Raw genomic sequence first — 23617 nt, forward strand, 5'->3', positions numbered from 1 at the left:
GTTGTAGCCGAGGCTGTGATTCCTCTCGATAACAGTTGTGGGCATGATGTCTGTCACCATTAGTAATGTGATCGGACCCGACCTCCTTTGGCTCAAGGATATTTTGACATAGAACATAGAACATAGAAAATACAGCACAGAACAGGCCCTTCGGCCCACGATGTTGTGCCGAACCTTTGTCCTAGATTAATCATAGATTATCATTGAATTTACAGTGCAGAAGGAGGCCATTCGGCCCTTTGAGTCTGCACCGGCTCTTGGAAAGAGCACCATACCCAAACGCAACACCTCCTCCCAACACCAAGGGCAATTTGGACATTAAGGGCAATTTATCATTGGCCAATTCACCTAACCCGCACATCTTTGGACTGTGGGAGGAAACCGGAGCACCCGGAGGAAACCCACGCAGACACGGGGAGGACGTGCAGACTCCGCACAGACAATGACCCAAGCCGGAATCGAACCTGGGACCATGGAGCTGTGAAGCAATTGCGCTATCCACAATGCTACCGTGCTGCCCTTAAGAACAAATAAATCTACACTATATCATTTTACCGTCATCCATGTACCTATCCAATAGCTGCTTGAAGGTCCCTAATGTTTCCAACTCAACTACTTCCACAGGCAGTGCATTCCATGCCCCCACTACTCTCTGGGTAAAGAACCTACCTCTGATATCCCTCCTATATCTTCCACCTTTCACCTTAAATTTCTGTCCACTTGTAATGGTGTGTTCCACCCGGGGAAAAAGTCTCTGACTGTCTACTCTATCTATTCCCCTGATCATCTTATAAACCTCTATCAAGTCGCCCCTCATCCTTCTCCGCTCTAATGAGAAAAGGCCTAGCACCCTCAACCTTTCCTCGTAAGACCTACTCTCCATTCCAGGCAACATCCTGGTAAATCTTCTTTGCACCTTTTCCAGAGCTTCCACATCCTTCCTAAAATGAGGCGACCAGAACTGTACACAGTACTCCAAATGTGGCCTTACCAAAGTTTTGTACAGCTGCATCATCACCTCACGGCTCTTAAATTCAATCCCTCTGTGAATGAACGCGAGCACACCATAGGCCTTCTTCAAAGCTCTATCCACTTGAGTGGCAACTTTCAAAGATGTATGAACATAGACCCCAAGATCTCTCTGCTCCTCCACATTGCCAAGAACTCTACCGTTAACCCTCTATTCCGCATTCATATTTGTGCTTCCAAAATGGACAACCTCACACTTTTCAGGGTTAAACTCCATCTGCCACTTCTCAGCCCAGCTCTGCATCCTATCTATGTCTCTTTGCAGCCGACAACAGCCCTCCTTACTATCCACAACTCCACCAATCTTCGTATCGTCTGCAAATTTACTGACCCACCCTTCAACTCCCTCATCCAAGTCATTAATGAAAATCACAAACAGCAGAGGACCCAGAACTGATCCCTGCGGTACGCCACTGGTAACTGGGATCCAGGCTGAATATTTGCCATCCACCACCACTCTCTGACTTCTATCGGTTAGCTAGTTTGTTATCCAACTGGCCAAATTTCCCACTATCCCATGCCTCCTTACTTTCTGCATAAGCCTACCATGGGGAACTTTATCAAATGCCTTACTAAAATCCATGTACACTACATCCACTGCTTTACCTTCATCCACATGCTTGGTCACCTCCTCAAAGAATTCAATAAGATTTGTAAGGCAAGACCTACCCCTCACAAATCCGTGCTGACTATCCCTAATCAAGCAGTGTCTTTCCAGATGCTCAGAAATCCTATCCTTCAGTACCCTGTCCATTACTTTGCCTACCACCGAAGTAAGACTAACTGGCCTGTAATTCCCAGGGTTATCCCTAGTTCCTTTTTTGAACAGGGGCACGACATTCGCCACTCTCCAATCCCCTGGTACCACCCCTGTTGACAGTGAGGACGAAAAGATCATTGCCAACGGCTCTGCAATTTTATCTCTTGCTTCCCATAGAATCCTTGGATATATCCCGTCAGGCCCGGGGGACTTGTCTATCCTCAAGTTTTTCAAAATGCCCAACACATCTTCCTTCCTGACAAGTATTTCCTCGAGCTTACCAATCTGTTTCACACTGTCCTCTCCAACAATATCCCCCCTCTCATTTGTAAATACAGAAGAAAAATACTCATTCAAGACCTCTCCTATCTCTTCAGACTCAATACACAATCTCCCGCTACTGTCCTTGATCGGACCTACCCTCGCTCTAGTCATTCTCATATTTCTCACATATGTGTAAAAGGCCTTGGGGTTTTCCTTGATCCTACCCGCCAAAGATTGTTCATGCCCTCTCTTAGCTCTCCTAATCCCTTTCTTCAGTTCCCTCCTGGCTATCTTGTATCCCTCCAGTGCCCTGTCTGAACCTTGTTTCCTCAGCCTTACATAAGTCACCTTTTTCCTCTTAACAAGACATTCAACCTCTCTTGTCAACCATGGTTCCCTCACTCGACCATCTCTTCCCTGCCTGACAGGGACATACATATCAAGGACACGTAGCACCTGTTCCTTGAACAAGTTCCACATTTCACTTGTGTCCTTCCCTGCCAGCCTATGTTCCCAACTTATGCACTTCAATTCTTGTCTCACAACATCGTATTTACCCTTCCCCCAATTGTAAACCTTGCCCTGTTGCAAGTACCTATCCCTCTCCATTACTAAAGTGAAAGTCACAGAATTGTGGTCACTATCTCCGAAATGCTCCCCCACTAACAAATCTATCACTTGCCCTGGTTCATTACCCAGTACTAAATCCAATATTGCCCCACCTCTGGTCGGACAATCTACATACTGTGTTAGAAAAGCATCCTGGACACACTGCACAAACACCACCCCATCCAAACTATTTGATCGAAGGAGTTTCCACTCAATATTTGGGAAGTTAAAGTCGCCCATGACTACTACCCTATGACTTCTGCACCGTTCCAAAATCTGTTTCCCAATCTGTTCCTCCACATCTCTGTTACTATTGGGGGGCCTGTAGAAAACTCCTAACAAGGTGACTGCTCCTTTCCTATTTCTGACTTCAACCCATACTACCTCAATAGGGTGATACTCCTCGAACTGCCTTTCTGCAGCTGTTATACTATCTCTAATTAATAATGCCACCCCCCCCCCCCCCCCACCTCTTTTACCACCCTCCCTAATCTTATTGAAACATCTATAACCAGGGACCTCCAACAACCATTTCTGCCCCTCTTCTATCCAAGTTTCCGTGATGGCCACCACATCGTAGTCCCAAGTACCGATCCATGCCTTAAGTTCACCCACCTTATTCCTGATGCTTCTTGCGTTGAAGTATACACACTTCAACCCATCTCCGTGCCTGCAAATACTCTCCTTTGTCAGTGTTCCCTTCCCCACTGCCTCATTACATGTTTTGGCGTCCTGAATATCGGCTACCTTAGTTGCTGGACTACAAATCCGGTTCCCATTCCCCTGCCAAATTAGTTTAAACCCTCCCGAAGAGTACTAGCAAACCTCCCTCCCAGGATATTGGTGCCCCTCTGGTTCAGATGCAACCCGTCCTGCTTGTACAGGTCCCACCTTCCCCAGAATGCGCTCCAATTATCCAAATACCTGAAGCCCTCCCTCCTACACCATTCCTGCAGCCACCTGTTCAACTGCACTCTCTCCCTATTCCTAGCCTCGCTATCACGTGGCACCGGCAACAAACCAGAGATGACAACTCTGTCTGTCCTGGCTTTCAACTTCCAGCCTAACTCCCTAAACTTGTTTATTACCTCCACACCCCTTTTCCTACCTATGTCGTTGGTACCAATGTGCACCACGACTTCTCCGCCGGTGTGATTCTCCGTTTTGCCGGCGCCCGGGGGTTTCCTGACGACATGGGGCTGCTCCACAGTGGGAAACCCCATTGACGGGCTGGCATAACAGAGATATCCCGCCGGGGGGGCGGGGCAGAAATGTGGCGCAGCGGGGTGTAGAATCCATCCCATGGGTTCCCTCCACCTGCTCCATGAAATCCTTTCATTATCTTAAACACTTCAGTTTGATCACCCTTTCACCTTTGATCCTCAAAGAACAAAAGAACAAAGAAAAGTACAGCACAGGAACAGGCCCTTCTGCCCGCCAAGCCTGCGCCAACCATGTTGCCCATCTAACGCAAAACCTTCTGGAGCCCATATCCCTCTATTCCCATCCTATTCATGTATTTGTCAAGATGCCCCTTAAACGTCACTATCACCCTCCCCCTTAAGGATCCTGAAGACACGATCCGAGACATCCCTGGCCCTGGCACCCGGGAGGCAACATACCTTCCGGGAGTCTCGCTCACGACCACAGAATCTCCTATCTATTCCCCTAACCATTGAATCTCCTACAACTATTGCTTTTCTATTCCCCCCCCTTCCCTTCTGAGCCCCAGAGCCAGACTCCATGCCAGAGACCTGACCGCTAGGGCCTTCCCCCGGTAGGTCATCCCCCCCAACAGCATCCAAAACGGTATACTTGTTTTGAAGGGGAACGGCCACGAGGGATCCCTGCACTGTCTGCCTGTTTGTTTTTTTCCCCCTGACTGTAACCCAGCTATTCTTGTCCTGTACCTTGGGTGTGGTTACCTCCCTGTAACTCTTCTCAATCACCCCCTCTGCCTCCCGGATGATCCGAAGTTCATCCAGCTTCAGCTCCAGTTCCCTAACACGGTCTCTGAGGAGCTGAAGTTGGGTGCACTTCCCGCAGGTATAGTCAGTGGGGACAGCGGTGGTATCCCTCACCACCCACATCCTACAGGAGGAGCATGTAACTGGCCTAGCCTCCATCCCCTCTTACCTTAAAGAATATAGCTGCTGTGTGGACTAACTAGATCTCCGCCCTCCGACTCTGCTCCCAGTCAGCTACACTTCCTGTAAACCCCTGGCTCTCTTCGCACTCTTTGCAGAAATGTCGGAAACAAAATGAAAGGAGCACCTTACTCCCTCCTCACCTAACTCCCTCGGTCACCAAACTCTCACTATCGCACTCAAAAAGCACCAAATTCAGCACTCCCTCGGTCACCAAACTCTCACTATCGCACTCAAAAAGCACCAAATTCAGCACTCAGTGCAAACCTCAAAAGTGACATCTTGAGTTTTGCTCACATTTGTTTCAGATTTAATTACAAATAATTAGTACTGGGTGTGTGGTGTGTTTGCATCTGTTGTGACCTGATCAACAAAAATAATGAACTAAAAGTCCTTTATAATCAGCACTGCTGCAATACCTTCAATAGCAGTGCACTTCAGAAGAACTAAAGGAACATAAGTAGGCCATTCATCCCCTTCGGTCTTTATCCCGCCGGGGGGGCGGGGCAGAAATGTGGCGCAGCGGGGTGTAGAATCCATCCCATGGGTTCCCTCCACCTGCTCCATGAAATCCTTTCATTATCTTAAACACTTCAGTTTGATCACCCTTTCACCTTTGATCCTCAAAGAACAAAAGAACAAAGAAAAGTACAGCACAGGAACAGGCCCTTCTGCCCGCCAAGCCTGCGCCAACCATGCTGCCCATCTAACGCAAAACCTTCTGGAGCCCATATCCCTGTATTCCCATCCTATTCATGTATTTGTCAAGATGCCCCTTAAACGTCACTATCGTCCCTGCCTCCACCACCTCCTCCGGCAGCGAATTCCAGGCACCGTTACCCTCTGCGTAAAAAAACTTCCATCGCACGTCTGCTCTAAACTTTGCACCTCGCATCTTAAACCTAGGTCCCCTGGTAATCGACTCTTCCACCCTGGGGAAAAACATCCACTCTGTCCATGCCCCTCATAATATTGTAGACTTCTATCAGGTCACCCCTCATTCTCCATCATTACAGTGAAAAAAAATTGAGTTTATCTGACATCACATAGCTAATGCCCTCCATACCAGGCTAACACTCTTTCCCTCTCTCTATCCCTGCCCCCGTAGCCCCTGCCAAGGGAGTACCATTACGGAAGCAGCTTTGGTTACATCATTGCCTTCAAACCAAGTACGGACAAGGACTGGAGGAAAGTGACGGTGCCCAACCCCGAAGGCAGCAGATACGTCCACAAAGATGACTCATTATCTCCACGCACCAAATTTGAAGTCAAGGTCAAAGCATTTAACAGCAAGGGAAATGGACCGTTTAGCCTGTCTGCTTTCATTTACTCATCAGAGGATGGTAAGTACCACTGGCATTTAATGTGCGTACCAATGCTGTCCCAATGTCATTAGTTTATTGTGGTTGAATAAGTCACATCCCCTGATTATTGTGCGGAATTTCAGGACTTTTCCCAATATTTTGCAAATGTTGATTTCTTTTTCATTAATGTACTCTCAGTTATTAGGGCACTGGTTTATGGTGACGCAGTCGGTGTCACAATTTCCATTCTCATTGCTGGGAAACCTGGGATTATTCCTGGTGTTTTGACAGCACGCTCCGTGCTTTCAATGAAAACCACACATCAGCCGACCTTTGGAAATTGGCCTGGGAATTACACTGTGCACTTTAACCATTCAGGAACAAGTCACGTTACCTGAGAAACAATCAGATACAAATTCTGCTGCCCTTTGCAAAACATGATTCACAGTTTGATCGCTGACACAGATAGTATGCTAAAAGGGAGTGGTTGAGTGAAAGGTGCTTTTACTACTGAAGCCTAACTCTAAACACTGACTCCGGCCTAGATTGCTGGAATGAAAGTTTCTTCCGTCTCCCTCTTTCGTGATTGGCTCACTCTCTCGCTCTGGTGCTAGCTTAGGCATTCTGATCCAAACCAGGGAGGCCTCAATTAAAATGGCAGTTTCAATAAGAGCTGACACTAAGGATAGCTGATGCGGGGTTTGGTAATTCCCTCTGACACACTAATGGTGCTGTTCCAGATGAGTGGTGAAAGCGATTTGTTAGTGAAGGAGCAGAGAGAGATTTCTACTTATTCTGGCCATGCTGACTTTGACCTAGCTCGACTCAGCACTGACGATGCTTACTGCAGGGGTTAAAATCCCATTCAGGGTGGTCATTTAGAACATAGAACATATAGTGCAGAAGGAGGCCATTCAGCCCATTGAGTCTGCACCGACCCACTTAAGCCCTCACTTCCACCCTATCCCCGTAACCCCTCCTAACCTTTTTTGGTCACTAGAGCAATTTATCATGGCCAATCCACCTAACCTGCACGCCTCTTGACTTTGGAAGGAAACCGGAGCACCTGGAGGAAACCCATGCAGACACGGGGAGAACGTGCAGACTCCGCACAGACAGTGAACGAGCGGGGAATCGAACATGAGACCCTGGTGCTGTGAAGCCACAGTGCTATCCACTGGTGCTACCGTGCTGCCCAATTAACTGGTCATGTACCAGACCAGCTGGATTTAAGCATATCTGGCCTCGTTCCAGTACTGGACGTCCTTAGTATTTTGATGTTTGCAGTTCTGTTTCAATCAGTCACATTTGACTCTCATTATCCTGAATAATACCCACATCACGGGCCATCCCATATCACAACACTGATCCACACCTCGGGCGGGATTCTCCCCTACCTGGCAGGGCGGGGGTTCCGGCGTAATGGAGTGGTGGGAACCACTCCGGAGGCCTCTGCACCTTTAGGGGCCAAGCCCTCACCTTGAATGGCTAGGCCCGCGCCAGAGTGGTTTGCGCTCCACCGGCTGACGGGAAAGGCCTTTGGTGCCACGCCAAACAGGGCTGAAAGGTCTTCGCCGGGCGACGTGGGTCGGCGCATGCGCGGGAGCGTCAGCGGCTGCTGACGTCATCCCCGTGCATGCGCAGGGAAGGGGGTCTCTTACGCCTCTGCCATAGTGAAGACCATGGCGAAGGCGGAAGAAAAAGAGTGCCCCCACGGCACAGGCCCGCCTGCGGATCGGTGGGCCCCGATCGCGGGCCAGGCCACTGTGGGGACACCCCCCATGGCCAGATCGCCCCGCACCCCCCCACAGGACCCCGGAGCCTGCCCGCGCCGCCTTGTCCCGCCATTCAAAAGGTGGTTTAATCCACGCTGGCGGGACAGGCATTCCTGCAGCGGGACTTCGGCCCATCGTGGGCTGGAGAATCGGCGGGGGTGGGCCCGCCGACTGGCGCGGCACGATTCCCGCCCCCGGCGAATCTCTGGTGGCGGAGACTTCGGGACACGGCGGGGGCGGGATTCACGTCAGCTCCCGCCGATTCTCCGACCCGGCGTGGGGTCGGAGAATCCCGCCCCTCAATCCCAAAACATCAAACTCCAGCATCTTTCAAAATATTTAAAATTAATAGATTGAAACGTGGAAGTCATGATGTAAACAGAATGGGTACCGGGAATGAGGAGAAACCTCATTATATTTGCTGGCCCACACTTCATTGAAGCAGCTCTGCGGGTGGGTAGTCTGGAGAGCAGAGGCGTAAATGCCAGGAAATCCCTCAGCTGACCACCTGCCGAGTTCTTCGCTGATGTCAGGGGACCCCACCCCCCCTCCCTCAGATGAAGCAGTGAGAAAGAGGGGGATGGGGAGGGTGGGAAGCAGGTTCAGAGGGAAAAAGGCATGGAACCAAGAATTGGTGCCGATCTCTGCTGGGCAATGCTTTCAGCAAAGGTCAAAAAGGAACCAAGGCCGGTATTATCACTGTGGGTCCCAATGAGATAAACCCACTTAATTTACTTGTCCATTTTTCTCACTTAATGAACATGTCAAAACTCATGCTGTAATAAGCATCATTGATGCATATATTTTTCTGAAAGTTTGATATTTCAACGAACTATGCAGCTTTAAATGTTGCATAATGTAATCGGACTGAACTATTAATAGTTACTCTGTCTGGGGAAATCGTTTGTTCTTCCTTTCTTTGCCATATTATAATCGTTTTATTAACATGTACGTATTAGTGATGTCCAGCTACTGAACTCAAACAGCGGCTAATAACAGTCCTCCAAGTCCAAGTAGCAAGCAAAATTCAACTGCTACACAACTGGAACAGAGATTTTTGCGTTGGCGCATACGTGGGGGTTGGTGTGGGGTTTGTGTTGGATATTTCTGACCTCCACCCAATTCTTCAGGATGAACAAATAAATGATTGGGGTTTTTGCACCTCAGTTACCTTCTCCAGGTTAACTCTCGGACATGGAGCCAAGAGAGGCATTGTGCACTCTCGTCCTTCTGTCACAAGTTGGCAAATCAAGTAGGCACTGGCCAAAAACACGGACTGCAGGTGCACAATTTCCTGTGTTCCCTGAAAACATCAGGGGGCGAAATTCTCCGGAAACGGCGCGATGTCCGCCAACTGGCGCCCAAAACGGTGCAAATCAGACGGGCATTTGGGGGCCGAGCCCCAACATTGAGGGGCTAGGCTGGAGCCGGGGGAATTCCGCCCCGCCAGCTGGCGGAAAAGGCCTTTGGTGCCCCGCCAGCTGGCACGGAAATGACATCTCGGGGCGGCGCATGTGCGGGAGCGTCAGCGGCCGCTGACAGCATTCCGCGCATGCGCAGTGGAGGGAGTCTCTTCCGCCTCCGCCATGGTGGAGACCGTGGCGGAGGCGGAAGGGAAAGAGTGCCCCCACTGCACAGGCCCGCCCGCGGATCGGTGGGCCCCGATCGCGGGCCAGGCCACCGTGGGGGCACCCCCCGGGGCCAGATCGCCCCGCGCCCCCCCTAGGACCCCAGAGCCCGCCCGCACCGCCTTGTCCCGCCGGTAAGGTAGGTGGTTCAATTTACGCCGGCGGGACAGGCATTTTAGTGTCGGGACTTCGGCCCATCCGGGCCGGAGAATCGAGCGGGGGGGCCCGCCAACCGGCGTGGCGCCATTCCCGCTCCCGCCGAATCTCCGGTGCCGGAGACTTCGGCAACCGGCGGGGGTGGGATTCACGCCAGACCCCGGCGATTCTCCGACCCGGCGGGGGATCGGAGAATTTTGCCTCCAGATTCCAGAATCACCCCTGCGATATCAAACAAACATTTTGAACCTCTCACCGCGAGCTAGGCCGGTTATTGATATGGTCCAGCAGGGTTTCCTGCATGTTCAGAATGTTGGCAAGAAAGGTATTCCTCAGTTTTCCACTTTGGGTTGTGTGATATAAAGGCAAATAGAGAATGAGGGCATAGTGTCCCCACAAGCATCAAACATGAACATTGTTCCCTCAGTGTACTTTGTTTAAAAAAACAAATGTAAAACCAGATGAAAACACAAAATGGGAGAGGGAGAGAATGGGAGAGGGGGAAGAGAGAAAAACACAAACTGGAGGGGGGGGGGGGGAGAGAGACACACACACACAAAATGTGAGAGAGAGAGAAACACAAAGTGGGAGATACAGAGAGAGAGAGAGAGAACAAAACGTAAAATGGGGAAGAGAGAGAAACACAAACTGGGGAAAAGAAAAATCGAAAACTGGGAGAGGAAAGGAAATGGAAATCTGCAGCCACAGAACAGGACCTGGACAACAATTGCCAGTGGCTTTGACGGTCTCTGTATGCATGAGGTTCCATCCAGGCTGGAGCAGGCAATATTTACAACATTTACCAATTTTCCATCTACTGTCATTTAAGAGAGCAGACAACGTATCAGTTTCTTGACTGAAGCATGGCATCAGGGCGGCACCATGGCACAGCGGTTAGCACTGCTGCCTCACATTTCCAGGGGCCTGGGTTCAATTCCGGCCTTGGGTGACTGTGTGGAGTCTGCACGTTCGCCCCGTGTCTGCATGAGTTTCCTCCGGGTTCTCCAGTTTCTTCCCACAGTCCAAAGATGCGCTGGTTAGGTGGATTAACCATGCTAAATTATCACTTAGTTTGCACAGATTAGGTGAGGCTATGGGATTGCAGGGAGGGTTGGGCCTGGGAGTGCTCTTTCAGAGGGTCAGTGCAGACTTGATGGGCCGAATGGCCTCATTGTGCGCTGTAGGGATTCTATGAATTTGTGAGGATTGTTTTCTTCCTCATGTTGCAAGGTGCCAATGACTGCACACATTTTGCTTTGTGGATGCCTCATGTCAGTGTGGTGATGTGCTGCAACCATGAGAGATTCTACTCTCGAAACATCCAGTTGATCAGTGACCATGCCAAGAACATCCTGCAGATCAGTCATGATGCCTTCATTCTATGGCAGTCTGCTGTGCCATCTGCTTCTCTGCCACAAGGTAGCTACTGGATGACAAGAGCTTATGGCTGACCACCTAACTGCTGAGTCCGATTCACAACTCTTACATACATGGGCACACGGAATGTGATCGAATGGATCATTGGGTGCCTCAACTGTACTTCCGCCGCCTGGACCACATTGGAGAACTTCGCAGAGTGGGTCAAGGTTTATGGTGGCCTCTTGTAGCCTGTTCGTTGATGAGTGTCAGGAATTAACAACCAGGTACTAATCTCCAGAGAAACAAATTCCTTTAATTAACCTCATGATGGGCCTTAGAGGAATCACCATCTACTGACCCTAAGAATGTGCCTGTTTATAGCCAGTTGGTTTTGAGGCCATTAAGATAGCGATAAGATTCACGACAGGGCCATTTTTAGGATGAATAATATTTTGTGCATTTTACAGACACTGCAATGGATCATCTGTCTTAATGTGGGCAGCACTATGAGTGACCTGCTAATCCTCCTCAGTAGCGAATGATTCTAATTGCATTTCTTTGCTGCTTTATTCACATCATTTTTGCCATGTTCTAAATTTTCTTTCAATGCTTTGTTCCTAATTGTTAAACTGGACAAAATTGTTCAAGATCAGCACATGTTGCATAGCCTTTTCACAGTTGCATTTCATGCCAACTTGTGAAGTTAAGCTGCAGGAAGCACCCCTTACTGGTGTAAGGTGAAAGACTGTAGCTCTGTCCACTGAAATTATTTTCCTCAACTACGATGAACACAATTTCTGCCTTTTACTGGCAAGGATGCGAGAGGACGGAAACCCATGTTCCCTTTCTTCACTGGCGGTAATCAGTGTGTTTAGGAAAAAGAAAATGTGGGTGGTCCTTAACCTCTGGTCAATTTGAATAACCAGCAGCATGCTTGTCATGAGTTTAAATAAAGAGCAGCACGGTAACACAAGTGGCTAGCACTGTGGCCTCACAGCGCCAGGGCCCAGCTTCGATTCCCCACTGGGTCACTTCTGTGCGGAGTCTGCACGTTCTCCCCGTGTCTGCGTGGGTTTCCTCCGGGTGCTCTGGTTTCCTCCCACCATCCAAAGACGTGCAGATTAGGTGGATTCGCCATGCTAAATTGCCCTTAGTGTCCAAAAAGGTTAGAAGGGGTTATTGGGTTATGGGGATAGGGTGGAAGTGAGGGCTTAAGTGGGTCGGTGCAGACTCGATGGGCCGAATGGCCTCCTTCTGCACTGTATGTTCTATGCTCTATGTTATTTACATGTTCACCCTGAAAAACTAAGGCGACATCACATACCCATCACAAACACATGCACCCGCGAATAAATTGCAATTAAAAGAGGATAGTGCACTTTTATAAGTTATTAACAAAGGAATTGTTTGCAAGTCAAATAATTTGCTCCTCTCGGCGCTGGACTGGTGAAGAATAGGTACGTTCGACTCTTAAAGTGAAGTTAGGTGAATTCAGTAACCAAACGTGGACATTACAGTCATTGCAGGATTCCAGCAGCCACAAATTAGTTGCTTGTTGTCTTATTACGAAGAGGTCTGCAAACAACATAGCAAGAAACAGGAGCAGCAGCAAAGGCAGCAACATCTATGCCTAAAAACTGACAACTGCAACATCTTAACGTCTCCATTTCTCCATGCCTCTTCCATGCAGCCTCATAATCCATATCTTTGAAATGGGCATTAAAAAATAAACTTCTAACAATCGAATAGACCTCTCATTTGAACAGCTTCTTTAAGGAAATAATCACTCATTCCAAAAAGCCATTCATAAAAAATAAATCCCCTCAAGTGGTCAATCTATTGTAAAACAACAGGAATACAAACTCACTTACCACATAAAAGGCAGATAACCCTTTAGTAACCTCTTTGAACCGTGAATCAAACTGTGAACACAGCTCCTTGCTTCTGACGTAAATGATTTCCATTGAAACCCATCTAAGCATTCATAATAGCCCCAGGCATCAAAATAAATACTTGGAAATGTAAACAATGGAGTTTATTAAAACTGCAATAGCAGCTTTCTTTTTGTAAGCTACACCAGCTGTCCTGTCAATCAAGTTGGTTCAGTCGCAGGTGGCATTTTTCAATGGAAAAAGTGCAGAAGGAGGCCACTCTGCCCATCGAGTCTGCACCTACCCTCTTGAAAGAGCACCCTATCTAGGTCCACGCCGCCACCCCATCCCCGCAACCCAGTAACCCCACCAAACCGTTTGGACACTAAGGGGCAATTCAGCATGGCCTATCCACCTAACCTGCACATCTTTGGACTGTTGCTGTGCATCGCTACACTTAAACAATCCTCATTAATATAATGGTCAACTTATCTTTTCAGGAAAGAACCTTATGATAAACGATTGTTATAAAAACATGTCTACATTAGAACACAGCATATTTTAGTGACATTTGAAGTTGTCAAAACATTTCAGACTTACCTGATAGAATGTCCCCAACTCAAAAACAGGCTTCCCCCAGTGCTCATTCAGAAATAGGGGGGGGGATTCAAATTTCGGCTCAGAATGGTGACCCCAACCTCAGAAGAGGTGCATGAAGCATCGCAACTCAAAGCCTTCCCAACCCTGTGAAAAGGCCACACAAAAATAGCACAGGGTCAGGGCGGCATTGAAAATGTGCAATTTCGGTACTTCCTGTCTTCATTCCCAACTCTACCACCAGATGGAAATCTGGTCCCATATAAGGCCACTTTTTTAAAAATTGTGGGCGTCGCTGGTTAGGCCAGCATTTATTCCTAGTTGCCCTTCAGAAGGTGGTGGTGAGTTGCCTTCTTGAACCGCTGCAGTACTTGAGGTGTAGATACACCCACTGTGCGGTTAGGGAGAGAATTCCAGGATGTTGCCCCGGCGACATAAAACATTGGAGCAGAATTAGGCCATTTCGTGGAATTTACAGTGCAAAGGAGGCCATTCGGCCCATCGAGTCTGCACCGGCCCTTGGAAAGAGCACCCTACCCAAGCCCACACCTCAACCCTATCCCCATAACCCAGTAACCCCAACTTTGGACACTAAGGGCAATTTGCCATGTCCAATCCACCTAACCTGCACATTTTTGGACTGTGGGAGGAAACCGGAGCAGCCGGAGGAAACCCATGCACACACGGGGAGGATGTGCAGACTCCGCATAGACAGTGAACCAAGCCGGGAATCGAACCTGGGACCCTGGAACTGTGAAGCAATTGTGCTAACCACTATGGTACCGTGCTGCCCATCGAGTCTGCTCTGCCATTCAACGATGACTGATATGTTTCTCATCCCCATTTTTCTGCTTTCTCCCCATAACCCCTGATCGCCATGTTAATCAAGAACCTATCTATCTCTGCCTTAAAAAATCCCAGTGTCTTGTCCTCCACAGCCTTCGGCGGTACTGAGGTTCATCACCCTTTGGGTGAAGAAATTCCTCATCTCTATTCTAAAGGACCGTCCCTTCAATCTTAGGCTGTGCCCTTGGGTTCAATTTGTAAGGTTGCTGGGTAAAAATTCAAAGGAACAAAGTAGAGCAGTTTGCCGCTTAAAGGAAACAACTTTCTGAGTTGACAACAGGTAAAGCGTACAGATCTGACTAAATAGCACCAAAAATCTTCAACAATGCTCTTTGTCCCACATCTTCAGTAGACAGTTGAGGCTGAAATTTGGACCAAGACCAAGCAAATCATGTTTCCTACTAATGTTGCACTATATCCTATTGCAATAGATCAAAATTAGAGTTAGTTTATAGCTCTCATGTAATGAAAAACGGACTAATAAGCATATCAGGGGATTGAAATGCGTGAGGTAATCCCTTTCATTTCCAAACAACAAAATGAAAAGACTCCATCATCTCCCTCCCAACTTGAGATCTGATCTAAATGCAGTCATTTTCAGGAAACCTCTAAGGAATCTGTCTGGTCACGATGTTCCAAGTATCATGTTTGTGGGGCAGACCTGATGGGCCAGCTAGTCTTTTCCTTTCCATCATTAATGAACCTGTTTTGAATATCAACCCTACCCTATTTTCTTTTGCGATGGACAGCCACGTGGATTGAGGAAATCTGTCATGTGCAAAGTTGTGTTGCTAACTTTCCCCATTGGTTCAATTGCTCTGTTTTATTACCTTTGCTCTCGAGTCGCCAGGTATCTTTATGATACCGCCACGAGGTTCAAGCCCAAGTAATGATCAATAACTCAATACACCGATTAATAAGATTCGAATCAAAGCACATTTATTATACACAGTAATCGCTACTCATGCACAGATTCTACATCTAAGCTACTTCTACAACTAACAGGCCTATACTTAACTTCGGACTGGCCCACCAGGTCAGGGGAACAAATGGCCTTTCGTTCGGGTTCTGAGTCTGCGGGATTCGAAGTTGGTACGGATTGGTAGCTAGGAGCGCCTATCTCGTAGCGAGCGTTGAATTAAGACTTACTTCTGTCGGTGGTCACTGCACCGGTCACGGTCAATGTTGGTTCTTGTTGTTGGGTGACCCGGGCAGGACGAAGAGAGAGAGAGCTGAAGAGAGCAATTTGAACTTGGGGCTTAACTCTTATAGTCCCCAGGGGCTTCCCGCCTTTCGGGGCGGACCCTGTACCTGGTCCCAAGTGATTGGATTTTGACCCAATCGCTTGGTTCGATTTCTCCAATACTGGAGTGGTTCCCTGATCGATGGGCGGTCTTGAGGTGTTCGTTCACCTCCTTTGTGTTGGCTCCTGCTGGCGCCGGGGAGTCTGGCTTTGCTTTGTGTGTCCCAAATGTTACTTATTGTTCCCGGGGATTGCTCATCAGTATGTGGATGGCTGCTACATTGTCATGCTGATGGTCGCTGGTATCGATGTTGTCTGGCATTTTGCAGAGTTAAATACACAGCAAACCTGCGCCAGCTAGTTTCTGTCTGTGTTGGCTGACTTTCCCATCAGCCTTTGCCGTTCGCCATTTTAAATCGGGAGCTGGCCAATTTAGGTGGCTACAGTTGGGTGTCCAAGGACAAGCGCCTTCTTCTTCCACAAGAACTGCCTATAAAATCGAATCAGAACTTTACTGCTCACATGTGAAACCTGTGGGATTGAACTGTGTCCCCATCCCCAAGAACAGTGCGGGGATATTAAAAACCAAGTTTGAAAACCTGAAGTTTAGTAAATGGCATCCTTTGGCACCATCTCAACCAGGACTTCCTGTCAGCAGTTTGGTTCAGAACAGACTGATCAACCTGCCCCATTCATATTCTCGGGAAGTGCCCTCAGTCGCAGCCTCATCATGAAGCTGCCCGAATGTGGCAGTTCTGAACTGGGATCTTTACTTCGTCACAAAATGCAAGGATGGAGAGAGGCTCATCCTCTCACCCCAACATCAGCGATGTTGATCTTTTGATTATGAATCCATCCTTCGCTTCCACTCAGAAAGGCGCATTCACTGCCTCCATATTTTTTCCCCACCTCTTTTTTGCTCTTGACATATTCCTTTTATATGTGTAGGTGTATTTTGCATGCAGATGCAAGACTTTTTTAAAATTGAATTAGAGTTTTAATGTATGGATCTCTTTTTTTATATATTTGTAGATATTAGATTACTTGGTAAGGCATACCATTTGGGAACAGTAGTGTTGCAAACACTCTTTGTGCTGTTTTTTGTTTTGGAAGAATTTAGCTTGAATTCTTTGAAATCACGTGGGAAATTTAAAACTCGTTATACCAAATGGATCCAGAACCCTGAATTATTTAATTACAATATTTATACATTCCATGCATATGTATGTCTAATGCTACTGTACAATTTGACAACACAGAGTATATGATTTCTTAACTAAATCCTTGCTTCCAGTCAGATGACCAATTAGCATCACAATCTACCATTTGTGTTGTAATTTTGCAAAGTATTCTCTTTTTGTAACATGGTAAGCAGAGTTTAGTATTCGTAATACCCAGTAGCAATAAGAAAATATGTCACAATCTGACAGAACTGTAACTGGATGGCGAGAAGCTAATTGGAATTAAATGGAATATGACAGCGCGGTGGCACAGTGTGTTGTCATATTCCTTGATGTGTGCAGAGTGGGGGGTGTATCAATGGGGAGGTGTTTTCCCCAGTGCATAAGGGGGGGGCTGCAATTAAAAAAAATATATTTTATTCAGGCATTTGCATAAACAAACAACAAAACAAATGAAAGCATAAGTAAAATTATACAATATAATAAATAACCCCTTCCCCTCTGCCGATACCTCAATCTTCCTTAAAGAAGTCAATGAATGGCTTCCACCTGAGCGAGCCCATCAACCAACCCCCTGTGCGCGCGGTCGACCTCCAGAGGTTGGTCGAAGGCCCCCCCGCCCCCCCCCCCCCCCCCCCCATCAGCTTCTCCAACATTTTAGCTACATATGTGCCAGCCTCCGCTCCTTCGATGCCTTGGTGCATCCCCGCGATCATCAAATTGTGCCTTCTGGAGCGATTCTCCAAGTCGTCCACCTTATCTTTCAGCTTATTTTGGGTCTCCCGCATCACACCCACGTCGGCCACCAATGAGGCGAGCTGCTCCTCGTGCTCCCCCACCGTCTCCTCCTTCCTTTTGTTGCACTCTTTACAGGCAGTGTCAAACAGGAGGACTCACTCAGTTACCTCAACCAAGCAGCCAGCCTCTTCTCAGAATACGGCATCACTCTAGCCCCCGTCCTAATCTCAGCCGAACCCCTCCCCAGGCCTCGCTCTGTAGTTTGCAGGCTGCCCCCCGATAATGCCGGAGACCGCCACTGAGGATTTCCAGCTGCTTCCCCCTGCTGCTGGTAACCCTCCACCTCCCGGCCGACTAGCCTGTCAATTTGGCTGATTTCCAGGCAGGAAAGGAAAAATAAGTTAAGGTGAGGTCCTGCCATTAAATTCAGCAGTATCTCCACATTCTCAGCCTAGCCAGGTTTCCTCCCACCACAGTGCCCAGCATCTTCCTCACCTCTCAGTAATATTGGGGCCATTGTGTTGGGAGAGTGCCTGAGACCATCAATTTCTCCTAGGCCTCAGTCGATGATTGCACAACATTCAAACTTTTCCGCAATAGTTTGTGATTCCGGCCAGACTGATGAAGTGCAGAACTGTTTTTAAAACAAACGGTGGTTTTTTTCCCCTGTATTAGTTTGATGTGGATTTGGTCAGGGGAAGAAAAGAAAGTTTATTCGAGGCCTTTGCAATCGCCTGTTTCTGGGCTTTACGTTTAACATATTGGTTCAGAAAGAGTCTGAAAGCTGACTTTGCAATGGATGTAGGTGCGGAGAAGGAGCAGAACCAGCAGAGACCCCCTAAAATCAAAGCAAGCAGCGAGAAAACAAATGGAAACAGTGGAGACACTAGCAGCTGTTACACATGCAATTTGGGACTGGAGGAGATTTGAATGCAGTCAGTAGGAAACTGAGTGAGAGAGTTGAAAGTTAAGGCAACAACACAAATTGTGATAACAGTTCGTGTCTGTGTATATAGAGCCTTATGATGTCACCTAATGAACTACTTTTGAAGGGCAGTGGATGGAGTTCTCTGATTGTTGCAATTCACTTTTCCCACCAGCAGAGTACCCCCAGCCCAGAGCTTTCCTGGCGGCGTGGGGTGGGTTAAACGGGAAATCCCGTTGACAAGCCATGGGAAGACAGAATCCCAGCGAATGGCGTGTCATTGAGAAACGCATGGCTGGGTACCTGGAGAATCCAGCACAGTAACAGAGGTTATAGTTGGAGGTCAGTTATACAAACTCTACATGACACAATTCAAGGAAGGACACAATTAGTGCTTGTGCGGGATAATCTGCGAGGCACACGTAGGACAGGTTCAGCTTCGTATTATGAATCTAACAACAGACACCACGGGCTGGATTCTCCAGTCACCAACATCAAAATCGGGCTTGGAGAACGGACGGAGAATCCAAGTTTCCGACCAAATCGGGGGTGGCGCCACTTTCGTGATGCTCCGTTCCCTCGCGCCGCGTATCAACGGCCTCAGGACATCACCTGAGGCCTGCCCCCCCCCGATGCTCCGCCCCTGACCAGCCAAATTCCCGACAGCATGGGGGTCTCATGGTCTCATCCGTCGGGAAGTTAGCGTGGCAGCTGTGGACTCAGTCCAGCGCCGTCACAGTCAGGGGAAGGCCGATCCGCGGGCATGGGGGACATTATTCGGGGCTGGGGGCACTTTGGGGGGGCAGTGTGGTCGGGGTCACGCGAGCCGGCCAAAGGGGGAGGCACTAATTTGCGGGCCGGGTCCGGGGGCTCCGTCCGTCATGTAGCATGGTGCGGCCGCTGCAGGCCGCCGGCGTGTGCATGCGCGGCCATGGACCCGGCAATTCTCTGGGCCGTATCGGCAGCTGGAGCCGGGGACTCTACGCTGCCGTCCTGCTAGCCCCCAGCAAAATGGGGAATCAGTGGCCGTTTTGCGCCAGTTTTTCTGGCGTAAAACACCACCGTTCCTATGTCTGCGTGGGGACATTGCCCCAGAATCGGAGAATCCAGCCTGTGATTTTTGAGGTTTAAGGGCTGAGGATCTCAAAGTTGTCGAGAAATTTGGCATGCTCAGGTTTTGAGGATCCATGAAGAGGACTAACCTGTTGAGCCACAGGGAGAGTTTGATCCATCTTCAATTTATGTGTCTAAGCATACGGAAAAATCCAAAATGATTTGCATTTGACATGCCATTGAGAAGGCACAGATTGAAGGAAGTCTGTAGTGTCTCATTTCCAACCCGGTTGAGTGTATTTATGTGGCAGCACAGTAGCATAGTGGTTAGCACAGTTGCTTCACAGCTCCAGGGTCCCAGGTTTGATTCCCGACTTGGGCCACTGTCTGTGCGGAGTCTGCACGTTCTCCCCGTGTCTGCATGGGTTTCGTCCGGGTGCTCCAGTTTCCTCCCACAGACCAAAGATGTGCAGCTTCGGTGGATTGACCATGCTAAAATTGCCCTTAGAGTCCAAAGAGGTTAGTTGGGGTTAGAAGTGTGGGCTTAAATGGGGTGCTCTTTCCAAGAGCCGGTGCAGACTCGATGGGCCGAATGGCCTCCTCCTGCACTGTAAATTCTATGTGATCCCATGTACCTGGAAAGAATTGCAAGTAAAAATGGCAATTTCGTCCAAGAATGAAGGTAAACTGTGAGAGGCAACGTTAAGAATTTCTTGCTGGAATAGTTGTCATAGTTTTAGGATAGAGGCAGCAGGTTTAAAACAGAGATGAGGAGAAATTGCTCCTCTCAAATGATGGTATATCTGTGGAATTCACTGCCCCAGAGTGCAGTGGATGCTGGGAATTTGAGTACCTTTAAGGAGGGGTCGACAGATTTTCAATTAGTAATGGTTTGAGGTGTTGAAGAGTCACGGAAAACGGTCAGCAAAGTGGAGTTCAGGCCGAAGGAGATCAGTTAAATGGCGAGCGGGCTCGGTGGGCTGAATTGTCTAATCCTGCTCCTAGTTCTTATGTTCTAACTTTATAATTTTTATTTGTACATATTGTAATTTTGACTTTTCCATATTATGAATAAGGGGGACAATGGGCAGGTATATAGGACTGTAAAAGTTATTTGTGTCAGCAGTATGCCTTTTTGAAACTTGACAGAAATCAGTAGTTTAATCAAAGTACAAATGGATAAAGGGAAAGGAAAAATTACACATAAATTTCTTGGCCAACTCAATTTATATCAGCCTTGATGTGTTCCAGAGGCATTGAAGGCTTTAAAAGTCATGTTGTAACTTGCTGGCATCGTCTTACATACTAGCTCAGATGCAGGCAGTTTATGATGTGTGGAAATATGTGTCGCTGCCCCTGGTGAATCGGACGTTACACTGTTGCAAGGTGCTTGGTGTGGAAGTGAAACAAATTCGAAAGCAGCTTGTCAGAGATCTTCTCTGAACACAATGCAGCATTTATTGACCACCCTCAAAAGAAAGATTGTTGCCTTAAATAAATACATTTCCCGATGTATTATTGGGAGGGGGAGGGGTGGCTACTTTACATTTAATGTTAATTTGTTCAGGGCGTATAACTCAAAAAAAAAGATGAAACTGACTTGCATATTTTCTCCTTTGCTAAATATCCCTGCAATAGCACGTTGTGATGCTCGGGTGTTCTATTTGAAAATGTGTGCTTAAATCATTTTTAGTCAGCATTTCCTCTAGCTGGAATAATGGAACAGTGCTTCCACAACCTTTGATGTTTTAGCTGAAGAATGATTGTTTTCTCATTAAATTTTTAACGCGTTCACCCTCCGCAAGATTTCTTTCCACTTCCCAGCCTGCTCCACCCAACCCATCCTCCCATTTGAATAGTTTTTTTAGCACTTCGTACAATATGAACAATTCCCCACTTGCCGCTTTTCTACTTAGCTGTACCTGCAATTCAAATCTATTGATCTATTTGCTTCGGATCCTACTGGTACACACGATGCACCATAACAAAGTTACCTGGAGTAATTAAAAGATGTGCTTGTTAGGCGAATTGGACATTCTGAATTCTCCCTCTGTGTACCCAAACAGGAGCCGGAGCGTGGCGACTAGGGGCTTTTCACAGTAACTTCATTGCAATGTTAATGTAAGCCTACTTGTGACACTAATAAAGATTATTATTATTACTTTGGTCTTTCTAAGTACATATATAGTCAAAGAGCCATCATCACGTTCAATAAAATTCCCCCTAACATTTTCAGGTGGGAATAATTGTCTAGTTGTAGGCTGGAATACAGAAGGCTGTGAGATTTATAAATAGCAAGGTTTGGTTTCCTGTTTGAATGCCCAGCCTTACCGTATCCCCAAAATTGTACAGGTTGGTATGAGCTTGGAGCTGTAGCATGCCAGCTGGATTCCCCCCAGGAAACACCGATGGGTTCAAGAATCCCAGTGAGCTTGAGGTCTAGATCACTTTCATAGGCCTCGAGCCGAAAATATTTTTTTACAGCTGTTTCAAAAATGTTATTGTTAATGTTATTGCTTTAATCGTCATTCGGTCAATTTTGTGAGTTTCTTCGCGATGTAGTAAGTTTTACTTCCACTGGATCTAAATGGGAAACAAAGACTGCAGCTGAAATGACTTACGAAAAAAGTTGTTCAGAAACTTTAGCTGGTTTCCATTCTTTCCTTCATTGCCACGTTCAGTTTTATTGACTTTCTTTAATTCACTGTTTTCATGTATTGATCGTTGGTCCTCTTCAAAATTTTATCCACCAGCATTTCACATGTTAAATTCATTTGTTTCAGCCGATTAACTTCAAAACCTTTTCATATATAAACATAAACACCAAAATGTGACAAGGGAAGTGTGATGTGGTAAATAAAGCACACATCAAATGCAAGCGTTTATGTGGATCCACAGAGACCTATAATCTGCTGTGTATTAAAATCACTAGTTTGTGCTAAAATGCCGGAATTTTCTAGGCCCTCTCCTGCCGCCAGGATCTCGCGGTCCTACCAAACCTATGGATGTTCGAATGACTTATCACATCCAACGTGAAGGAATCCATCGTGGCAGGGCTGGAAGATCCTGGCCTATGAAGGGGCGGTCATCATGGTAATGATCAGTGTCTGAACGGCTTATTACTTCAATGGGACGTTAGTGAGGAGATTGTGTGAAGGTTGTTTCATCTGCTTGTGAATTTTGAAAAGACTTCTCCGAGTTTCCTTGCTCTTCCTGAGCCAGCCCACCATTCGGCTGTCAGTCCTGCCTGACTGTATTTACCTATGTCAGAGCGAGTATCACTGGCGTGTGAGCTGCATGTTGCCGGAGTTTGTATTTCAGATGTCAACTTTGAGATTTTATGAGCGGACTCTTATGAATCTTTCGTTTTTGGAAAACGAGACCTGGGGAGTGGAGGAGATGTGCAGGAGGTGAAATAGCAGCTTCCTGACATCGGGATAAACTTTGGGAAATGAGTTCCCAATGGCAAGTGGCAGGATCCTATTTTTAATGTGATAGGATCATTCATAGTCAGTAAAATACATGCTCGCTAGATTAAATCTTACCGTTGCGATTAAAACAGGAGAAGCACATGCCTCCACACCCTCGACTGGTTATGGTTGGTAACCAGTAACCAGGGTGGACATTGTCCAAAGGGGTTAGGACATGGCTGCCCATGGGAGGAAAGGTGGCAAAGATTCAAGTGTGGTAGGCGGCAGCAGTTCCAGTTCAGAATCCTGGGCGAAATTCTCCCCCAACGGCGCGATGTCCGCCGACTGGCGCCAAACACGGCGCCAATCAGACGGGCATCGCGCCGGCCCAAAGGTGCGGAATGCTCCGCATCTTTGGCGGCCTAGCCCCAACATTGAGGGGCTAGGCCGACGCCGGAGGGATTTCCGCCCCGCCAGCTGGCGGAAATGGCATTTGTTGCCCCGCCAGCTGGCGCGGAAATGAAGCGCATGCGCAGAAGCGTCAGCGGCCTCTGACAGTTTCCCGGCGCATGCGCGGGAGCGTCAGCGGCCGCTGTCAGTTTCCCGCGCATGCGCAGTGGGGAGAGTCTCTTCCGCCTCCGCCATGGTGGAGGCCGTAGCGGAGGCGGAAGGGAAAGAGTGCCCCCACGGCACAGGCCCGCCCGCGGATCGGTGGGCCCCGA

At 47.9% G+C, this 23617-nt stretch overlaps 1 protein-coding gene across 11 annotated transcripts in view; it reads left to right on the plus strand.

Annotated features, from left to right (window-relative positions):
• Nucleotides 1-23617, plus strand: part of LOC140396152 (contactin-1-like) — a 1065645-nt gene that overhangs the window by 800771 nt on the left and 241257 nt on the right. For all 11 annotated transcript variants that reach the window (XM_072484363.1, XM_072484362.1, XM_072484364.1 and 8 more), the window contains one exon: nt 5918-6152. In XM_072484363.1, the coding sequence (XP_072340464.1) occupies nt 5918-6152 (235 nt within the window). The remainder of the gene's footprint in view (nt 1-5917; nt 6153-23617) is intronic.

Source organism: Scyliorhinus torazame, chromosome 19 (assembly GCF_047496885.1).
Source record: "Scyliorhinus torazame isolate Kashiwa2021f chromosome 19, sScyTor2.1, whole genome shotgun sequence".
NCBI classification, from domain to species: Eukaryota; Metazoa; Chordata; class Chondrichthyes; order Carcharhiniformes; family Scyliorhinidae; genus Scyliorhinus; species Scyliorhinus torazame.